General features: G+C 43.0%; 1 protein-coding gene across 1 annotated transcript in view; it reads left to right on the top strand.

Annotated features, from left to right (window-relative positions):
- The window catches only part of LOC110315599 (F-box/WD repeat-containing protein 15-like), a 16,592-nt gene extending 7,334 nt beyond the window's left edge, over nt 1-9,258 (top strand). The window contains 6 exon segments of the mRNA XM_021189614.1: nt 2,492-2,701; nt 3,831-3,989; nt 4,866-5,076; nt 6,714-6,892; nt 7,179-7,303; nt 9,147-9,258. Coding sequence (XP_021045273.1) covers nt 2,492-2,701; nt 3,831-3,989; nt 4,866-5,076; nt 6,714-6,892; nt 7,179-7,303; nt 9,147-9,258 — 996 coding nt within the window.
- The last annotated feature ends 898 nt before the right edge of the window (nt 9,259-10,156 follow it).

The raw sequence follows: 10,156 nt of genomic DNA, 5'->3' as shown, positions 1-10,156 counted from the left end.
ACTTGCAAATAACTCTTCCCAATTATTTCTCTCACTGTATACCTTTGATCACCCCTCTCCAAATTGTATATAACCTGAGCATCTCCCCTTAGTAAAAGAGACTATGATACACATGCATGGTCTTCGCCTCTTTCTTTATTCCCATTTCTCTCTAGGTTTGTGATCCCCTTCAAGGACCATGAAATAAAGTGTCCCGCGGGCTGGGGCAATCCTTCGTTCTCTCAACTATTCTTATTTTCAAAGGTGATAGAGCCTAATGGAGTGAACATTAATCCATTCTTGAGGCTGCTTGGTTCTGTTTGTCTGGGAGAAGGTCTTACCCTGTAGTCCTTGCTGGCCTGGAACTATGTAGACCAGGCTAGCCTCCAACTCAACAGATCTGCCTGCCTCTGCCTCCTGAGTGCTGGGACTGAAGAAATGGCCCAACGCACGCAGCCAAGGGTTTTTATTTTGTTAGACAAGGTCTCAATGTTTATAAACATTGTCTCCTACATCAGGGTGAAAATGTAACATAGTGAACCACATGATCTTCGGGTTGGAGGTTTTGGAGGGTTTTGTTTTTGTTTTTTGTTTGTTTGTTTTTGTTTTTAGGCGGTTGTCTTTAGGAGGAGGCCGTTTAGGATAATAATATCAGGCCCTCGTAGAGGTCACTCTGCAGTCCAGGCTGACCTCAGACTCATGGGGACCCTCCTACCTCTTCCTCCTAAGTGCTAGGCAGGATCCAGTGTTGCATCATCATCTTACCTGGCAAAGGGATGGAGGAGTGGAGCGCAACCTCAACCTCATGAGGCTCAGTCATGTCTGTATGGAAATAAGGCCTTCAACAGGTTGCCTTTCAAAGGCATCAAAGTGGGAGTCACATTTTAGTGAGAGATTGACTCAAAGGGGATATTACATTTAGAGGGAAGGAGAGGTTATTAATAATTTTCATGCAAATGGAGCCAGCTCTTAGAATGGCTATATTGATTGCTGCTTGTAATATTTTATTAAAGTTAATTATTCTTTTGGCCTTTTGTCATCAATGATGCTGGTGGTGGAGTGTGGGGAGGGTGTGGGAGTGTGATTTTTTTAAACACTTATTCATTTTATTTATTGGGATATTCACCAACATACCCAAAGATGGCATCAAATCCCATTGTAGATGGTTGTGAGCCATGATTTGGTTGCTGGGAATTGAACTCCAGACCTCTGGAAGAGCAGCCAGTGCTCTCTAACACTGAGCCATCTCTTCTGCCCCTTGAATTTTCTTTTTAAGCTAAAGAAAACCATGGAAGGAAAGGTTTTGCTCCTTTGCAATGTATAAGAACTGATGGTACAATAACCAGTTATGGAATTGATTCACTGTGAATAGTTTTGTTTCATGTTTTTAAGTTAATACTGGCAGAAGTGGTGACCCAGGCCTTTAACTCCAGCACTCAGTAGGCAGAGGCAGGCGAGTTTGAAACCAGACTGGTTTACATAGAGAGTTCCAGTACAGCTAGGGGTATAGAGTGACTGAGTGACCCTGTCTCAAAGACCAAAACAAACAAACAAAAAACAAGCCTAGCCCCACTAGAAGTGATGACAGGCACATGCCCTGTCCTTACACTGTTAGGAAAACATGAAATGGCTTTGAACACAGGCTGCTGATGGTTCTTCATGCATGTTTGTGGTAGTTGGTTCTCCCATTCCATGTAGTTCCTGGGACTGAACTCATGTCATGAGGTTTAGTGGCAGGTGTCCTTCCCTGCTGAGCCATCTTGGCAGCCATGTTCTTCTCTCTGGTCTGTATAGTGAGTGTGTGTTCTCGCCTCAGAACATAATGCATGTGTCCTGTGTTCCTTTCCACTCCTGTCCCAGATCATCTAGATGTTTGTGGTTTTTCTTTGTGCTTCTTTTTATTTTTATGTACATAGGTATTTTCCTCCCATGCAGGTCCTTCTGAGGGTGTCAGATGCCCTGCAACTGGAGTTACAAACAGCTGTGAGCTGCCCTGTGTGTTCTGGGAATTGAACCCTGGTCCTTTGGTTAAAAACAGCTGGTGGTCTTAATGGCTAAGCTATCTCTTCAGCCCTCTATTTCTTTTTCTTTTTTGAGATAGTCTTGTAATGTAGTCCCAACTGTCCTGCAAATTGACACTGAAGACCAGACTTGCCTAAAGCTGCTAGTGACCATCCTGCCTCTGCCTCCCTAGGCTGGTATTCTAGGCCTGTGCTACCATGCCCAGTGAGGGATGCTTAGAGCTTTCACTTTCTTTTCTTGTAAGTAAGAAGGGATTCCAGACTGGACAAGGCTTCCAAATAAAGCTGGTGGGTTTAATCCCAGCACTCGGGAGGCAGAGGCAGGCGGATTTCTGAGTTCAAGGCCAGCCTGGTCTACAAAGTGTGTTCCAGGATAGCCAGGGCTATACAGAGAAACTCTGTCTCGAAAAACCAAAAAAAAAAAAAAAAGCTGGTGGGTGAAGGCAGTTGAACTAGAGGTGCTCAGACATGATGATGCTCTTGTTCCCCAGGGTGTTCTGACCTGGGTAAGCCCAGTACGGCAAGTCGGTATCAAGCTGTTGACTACCCTCCCTGAGATACACATTGCAGTCACTGTAGATATAGAATCAACTATCAAACTGTGGGACTGTCACAGCAGGGAAGCTCTGGCAACTAACAACCTGTCCTCTCCATGTAAATCACTGAAAGCTGTCATTACCAAGGATGGCCCGATTGTCTTGGTAAGTGACCCCTCATCTGGAATACTCACACAGAACAAATCACTTACCAATTTGAGGTCCTATTTCTGTCAAATCTCAACTTTCCTTCTTAGAGTCTCTGCAAACGCTGAGAGTCAACCACAGCATACCATAAACATGGCCATCCCTTAGCCTTTGACCTATTTCATGTATGTTTCCTTAAGCCATTCTCTTAAAAATGTCATTTTAAAATTCCTTCCTGGGATCTGGGAGAGGTGGCTCAGTGGGTAGTAGCGTATGATGTGCAAGCATGAAGTCTGGAGTTCAAATCCCTGACACTCACATAAAAAGTGGCATGTGGCTAAATGTGTCTGTAACCCCAGTGTTGTTGCGGATGGAAACACAAGTGTCACTGGGACTAGACAGCTCCAAGCCAAGCAAACCTAGCTCCAGATTCAATAAGAGACTCTCTCGGGAAATCAGGAGAAGAGTGATCTAACAGGGTACCTGGCAGCATTCTCTGGTTTCCATGTATGCCCAGATATGTTTTATATATATATATGTGTGTATGTGTGTGTGTATGTATATGTATATATATATGTATGTATATATGTATATGTATGTATATATGTGTATATATGTATATGTATGTATATATGTGCATATATATGTATATATGTATATATGTGTATATATATGTATATATATATGTATATATGTGTGTGTATATATATCAAGCACACAAACACATGCACACAATTTTTCTAAGTGATTTTATATCTTCTTTTGTTTCAAATGTTTATTATTGCTGAGCCCATTAATTTGCATAGGGATGATAGAGAGAAAAATGGATTATCAGATATTGAGAAAAAGGGATAATGTTGATGTTCCAGTGAGTCCTAGGGAAGAGTGTTTTAGAGCTTGCAAAATCTTTATACAAATCCTACCTCGTTTGTTTGAGACAGAATCTCATGATGTGGTTCTGTCTGGCCTAGAACTTACTGGGTAGGCTAGTGTGGTCTAACTCACAGATCATAATGACTCTTCTGGTTAGAGTTTTGGAACTCATTACTGGACGTGAAGACACAGTGGTGTATCTCAGAGCAGAGAACACTGCTTCCTCCATGCTTAACCTTCCCCCACTGACCGGGTGCTGCTGCTCTGATTTCAGGCAGGTGATACCTTGGGTAACCTCTACATCTTTAGGATTCCTGACTTACACCTCATTTCCAAACTCAAAGTATTCCGATGCAGTATTAATGAACTCAGCTGCTCTCCTCAGAAGAAATGGGTCTTTCTGAGTAAGAAACACCCACATATCTTGCCAAAGGTAGGTGTGTTCTAGCAACTCCAGGGTGAAGGTGGGAGACAGTGGGAAGGTTGAGCCCTCAGGGAGGTCCAGGCAGACCACTCCCCCTCGCCTAAGCCCTATCATAAGAAAAGCCATTCCTACAGTCAGGAATGAATAAGGTGTTGGAGGTAGTCATGTGACCAGTCACAATGGCAAATATCTATTAGTGAATTATCCTTGAAATGTGGCTCAGCCAAAGGATGAAGGCAGGTGAAATAACAGTCCCCAGACACCTTTCCTGGCCCTGAACTCAAAGCAATTTTCTATCAATGGTTTAAACACCCACCAGTGACTGATGGATTTCAGATAAGTGCTACCATACCCAATGCTTTATATACTGCCTTCTCTCTTAACTGCCAGCTCTCTGGTGCCTGATTTCTAGGTACTGTAAGAACGATGGTCTGCTCAGAGGTCAAGTACTCCTCAGGGTCCAAGAATATTTATTTAGTTTTATACATCGATATATTATTAAAACAGCCTGGGTTACAGTATGACAGTCTCAATGCCTCATTTAAAATAATAGTCCAGGACAGCCCTGGACTGGTCCCCTGCACAGGGAAAATTTACTTAACCAAGCTCTGCCTGAGGCATCCATTGCAGTAGGATGACTGAGGTGCCCTTTGACCTGAGTCAGGGACTCCATTCTGTCTCTGAATGTGATGGGAAGGGGGACGCTGGAAGAGGGTGAGCTATTCCAACCCTGAGTGGGAGCAATGACTGCTTTGCCCTGTCCTGTGTGAAGAACAGATGCAGCCACTCGTGGGTTTCTTTAGAAAGCCCCTTGTCTTGAGTGTGCTTGGGCCAGGCTGCAGAGATTTACTCTTCATTGATTCTGCTGGGCAATACTCTTTGCAGGTGTTTTACATGAACAGCTTACTGAGGACATCAGAATTCTCTGACCCAGTGTCTACCATTCTCGAATTTTCATTATCCAAAAGAGCATTCTGGACCCCAAGAAGGGAAGACAGGATAACCCTGATGTCCATACGTGGCACCCAAAAGATCACAAAGTTTATCACATTTGATATGAAGCTGGAAGAGATCTGGAACAAAATAAGTGTTAAAGGTAAAACTTATAAAGTTCTCAATCCAGACATGAAGGTACATGCCCAAATCAGGAGACTCAGTCAGGAAAGCTTCACGGAGGCTGCTGTCTCACAAACAGAAAGGTGGAGCTGAAAAGATGGTTTAGCATGCATACACCCACATAGATGCACGCGCGCACGCGCGCGCGCACACACACACACACACACACAAGGATGTGTACACCCATACCTCCATCCACATGGATAAATTTTTTTAAAAAAATCCAAGAATGGTAGTGTACACCTTTAATCCCAGCATTCAGGAGGAGACACAGGCATATCTCTCTGGTTTCCAGACCAGGCTTATCTATGCAGTGAGTACAAGGTAAGCCAGGGATGTATAGAGTGATCATGTCTTAAAAGCAAAAAACACCAAATGAGAAGCAATAAAGAACTATATTATGGAGTAGCAAAATGGGCAGTGGTTCTCTACCTATGAGCCCTGAACCCTATGGCAAATTTCTATCTTCAAAAATACTTAACTCATGAATCATAACAGTAACAAAATTATCATGATGAAATAGCAATGAAAGTAACTTTATGGCTGGGTTTAACCCGCCAATGCCACATGAGAACTGCATTAAAGTTCAGTAGGAAGCATTAGGAAGGTTGAGAAGCACTGGCTAGAGGATAGAGACACTTACCTACCAAGCCTGACAACCTAGTTCAATTCCTGGGGTACCACACGATGGAGGAGAGATCCAAATCCCTCAAGTGGTCCCATGACCCCACATGTGTGCTTCTGGCATGAATACCTACACAGACATAATAATGTAAAAACAGGGCTGGTGAGATGGCTCAGTGGGTAAGAGCACCCGACTGCTCTTCCAAAGGTCTGGAGTTCAAATCCCAGCAACCACATGGTGGCTCATAACCATCCGTAACAAGATCTGATGCCCTCTTCTGGAGTGTCTGAAGACAGCTACAGTGTATTTACATATAATAAATAAATAAATCTTTAAAAAAATATATTTAAAAAAATAATGTAAAAACAATTTGTAAAAGAAATTGCCATTTCTCCTGTGTCTCCTGCATGTGCTCATAGTAAGTTATAAACGCTTGACCTTGTTTTGTACTTTTAGTCTTTGAAGACAGGGTTTCTCTGTGTAGCCATGGCTAGCCGGAAACATGCTCTATAGACCTGGGTGGCTTTGAACTTAGAGATACATTGGACTGTGTCGGATTATGGATCACCATATGATGATGCTCCATATGATGTTTTTGTAAAGGGAGCAGGAGGCTCCTTGCCTAGATGTGAACTTGTGCCTGCTTGAGGGTCACTAATCTAGTGAACTGTGGTTCTCTTGGGAAGACATGTTTCCATTTCTGTCATGCACTAGGGACTGGGTTGTTCTGTCATTTCCCAGTACAGTTGTCTTTCCAATGTTTGAGCTACTGACTGTCCACATGGTCCCTATGTCACAGTCTGTCTTTCTGTGTCTGAGGTCATGGATTCGTCAGGACATGAACTTGACAGACCAAAGGACTGTTTTCATTGTCTCTTTCAGACTAGATTGCCATGGAAGGAGGGATGTGTTTTTCAGCAATCATTAAGGATATTGCTCTTACTTAAATGATTAAAAAAAATGCGTCTGTATTTTCTGTTTGTTTGAAACAGAACAATTCATTGCAAGCTTCTCATTGCCAGAATATGTGGGGAGACCAGAATGGATGGGAGTCAGTGATAAGGATACGATTGTTTGTTCAACTGGATCCTCTCTCTTGCTCTTCAACATAAAAGGTGTCCATCTGCAGACAGTTGTGTACTACACAGACTGGATCTTGAGACTGTGGGTGGTAAGTTAGGAATGCTTCCCTTGCAGTGGGGTGTTTAAAAAAAAGATTAACTTTTTTTAAACTTTATACTGTTGGGGTGTGCGCATGTGCACTTGTCTGTGCATGCACACTTGCAGAGGTCACAGGCGGACTCCTGGCGTTAGTCTCTCTCTTTCCCTTTCCATGGGTTCAGAGCATCAGGCTTGCTCAGCAAGTGCCTTTACCTGATGAGCCTCTCCTAGGTCTTCTCCCTGTCCTTTGATCTGACATTGACTCCAGCCTACTCACATGGGGGTATTCTTTGAAGGACCCCGTTCATGTCATTGTCACCTTTAACAATGGTTCTTTGGATGTGTACGAATGGGAGGAGAGACGCCCACAGCTCAGGAGGTGTTAACGGCTGCAAAGCAGGAGATGGCTACCACAGCAAGGGTAAGCTCTGCTTCTTGACTTAAACTGGACAGTAATTTTAAAACATTTCTGGGCTGAGAGAGATGACTCAGCTCTTAAGAGCACTGGCTGCTCTTCCAGAGGACTTGTGTTCAATCCCCAGCATCCACATGGCAGCTCACACCTGTCTGTAACTCCAGTTCCAGGACATCTGACTGACACCTTCACACCAATGCTTTAAATCTAGTGTAAATGGTTGGAGGTTAATGTATTTGGGCTTGATCTGATTTGATTCTCTGTAGACTTACCAATTTGGGGGATGTATTTTGTCTTTTTTGTGCTGGGGGAGTGAATCCAGGGTCTTCCACATGTAAAGGATGAACTCTGATAATGAACTTTACCCCAAAATTTCAGGGAGTTTTGCTGTGTCCTCCAAATGCCAGGTGGAGGGATGCAGGGGTGCCATTTTTATCACCTTAGCACAAAGGAGAATATAGGTGTGGATGACAGGTTTCAGCTAGAGTCTGAAAGGACACAGGCAGGAGGATGAGTACTTGCCGAGGGCAGGCCTCACACTTATGAGCTCCTGAGTGATCTGTTGAAGGTTTTGCTCCGTAGTAAAGAACAGAATGATTGACATGTGCCCCACCATCTCCACGCCCCCTAGTGGGGAGGGGATGCATTACTATATTCACTCTGAGTGGACCAAGTTTGGCTAAGGGAACAGAACTAAATTTTAAAATAAATGTATAACTTAAAATCTTTGACTTGAGCTTTGTACAAGGAGATAAGAATGGATCAATTCGCATTCTTCTACATGATAACCACCAGTTATGCTAGCACCATTTGTTGAAAATTCTGTCTTTCTTTTCCACTGGATGGTTTTAGCTCCCTTGTCAAAGATCAAGTGACCATAGGTGTGTGGGTTCATTTCTGGGTCTTCAATTCTATTCCATTGATCTACCTGTCTGTCACTGTACCAGTACCCAGGAATGGGAGTGGGTGGGCTTGGGAGCAGGGGGAGGGGGAAGAGGATATGAGATTTTTGGAGGGGAAACTAGGAAAGGGGATAGACAACATTTGAAATGTAAATAAAGAAAATATCTAATAAAAAAGACAAAAAAAGTATGCATTAAAAAAACTTTTATTTTTTTTTTCTGAAACAAGGTCTCACTATATAGCCTAGACTAACCTCAAACTCCCTCAAACTTTGTCAATTCTCTGGCCTCAGCTCCTAAGTTGAAGTGATTTATAGGTCTGTGGCATCACACCCTGCTTCTCTCCCTGTTCTTAAGCTAGGTAATGTACTGAACAACTGAGTATTGAGAAATGGGGCAGAGGTCTACTGCAGAAGGCTGGGATTGGAACTCATGCTATGGATGATAGTCCTCCTTGACCAATGTGTGCAGTTACTCAAAATTAACCTGAAATGGCTCAGCAGTTTGGGCAACTGCCACCAAGCCTGACAGGTTCAGTCTCTGGAACCTGCTTGGTGAAAGGAGAAAACTGATTTGCACAAGTTATTATTTACACACTCCATGGATAGGAGCATATGCACCCACTTGGGGACACACACACATATATAGGCACACATGGGCACACAGTCATGTATCCAGACACACAGACACACACACACACATTTATACAGTCACATATACACACACACCAGCAGGAACACATAGGCAATTTCCCACTCAGTTACACACAGGCACATACACACACAGAGGCACATGAGTGTACACATATACATATACACACAACGAATAAGTATTTAAAAGTTTTAAGCATATTTAGGACTTTGATGAAAAGACAGTTCTTTAATTACCAGTTGATAAACCTCACTTCCATTTGAGTATTGACATCTTGGTTTTTTTCCCTTTGGCAGCTTCATTAACAAAACACTATGTGATGACTTGAGCATAATTCGAGTGATGACAACTCATTCCATCCCCAGCTTTCTGATGGCATATATCTTGACATCTGCGTTTAAAAACTGAATGGGTTGTGTGTCCTCTTCCTCAATGAAAATAAAAATCTATTTGCAAGCACAGGCTGGTGATTTCAGTGTTGCTAAGAAGTAAAGAGGCCAAATATGGTGGTGCACACCTTTAATCCTGACTCTGGGGAGGCAGAGGCAGGGGGAAGATCTGAGTTCTGAGTCCAGCCTGATCCACAGAGCTAGTTCCAAGCCAACCAGGGCTACATCATGAGAACCTATATCTGAAACAAAACCTGTGACAAGATGTACAAGCTACCTGGCTATGACATCTGTCATTTCGTTGCTATAGGCTTGACGCAGATGACCAGGACATGTGGGCACCTTATCACTGCAGAAGCCATGAGGAAAGTTAAAATAAAAAAGACCCTTTTTGAGACTATAATTATCCATTTCCCCCCTTCCTTCTTTGAACGTTTCCACATACCTCTCCTCGCTATACTCTTGAATTCTTGACTGCTTTTTTTTTCTCAAACCACTTTTTAAATCAATGGCACATGGGCTGGTGAGATGGCTCAGCAGTTAAGCCCACTGGCTACTTTTCCAAAGGACCTGGATTCAATTGCTAGCACATAGAGAGCAGCTAACAACTGTGTGTAACTCCAGTTCTGGCAGATATGTCACCCGTCACAAAGACATACTTATCGGCAAAACAAAAACACATATAAAATCTTTAAAAAAAAAATTAAAAGAAGAAAATCAAAAATAATAACTATTAAAAGCCAGGTGGTAGCTGAGCACACCTTTAATCCTACCTCTTGGGACACAGAGTCAGCCAGAACCGAGTACAAGCCAACCTGGTTTACAGAGGGAGTTCCAGGACAGTCAGGGCTGTGTACATACGTGCACACAGAAACTGTGTCTTGGAAAACCTTAAAATGGAAAATTAAAGTTTAACT

This window comes from Mus pahari, unplaced genomic scaffold (assembly GCF_900095145.1).
Source record: "Mus pahari unplaced genomic scaffold, PAHARI_EIJ_v1.1 scaffold_3385_U1_1, whole genome shotgun sequence".
NCBI lineage: Eukaryota > Metazoa > Chordata > Mammalia > Rodentia > Muridae > Mus > Mus pahari.
Note: the sequence above shows the minus strand (reverse complement) of the source record. Positions and strands in the feature narration are given on the sequence as shown.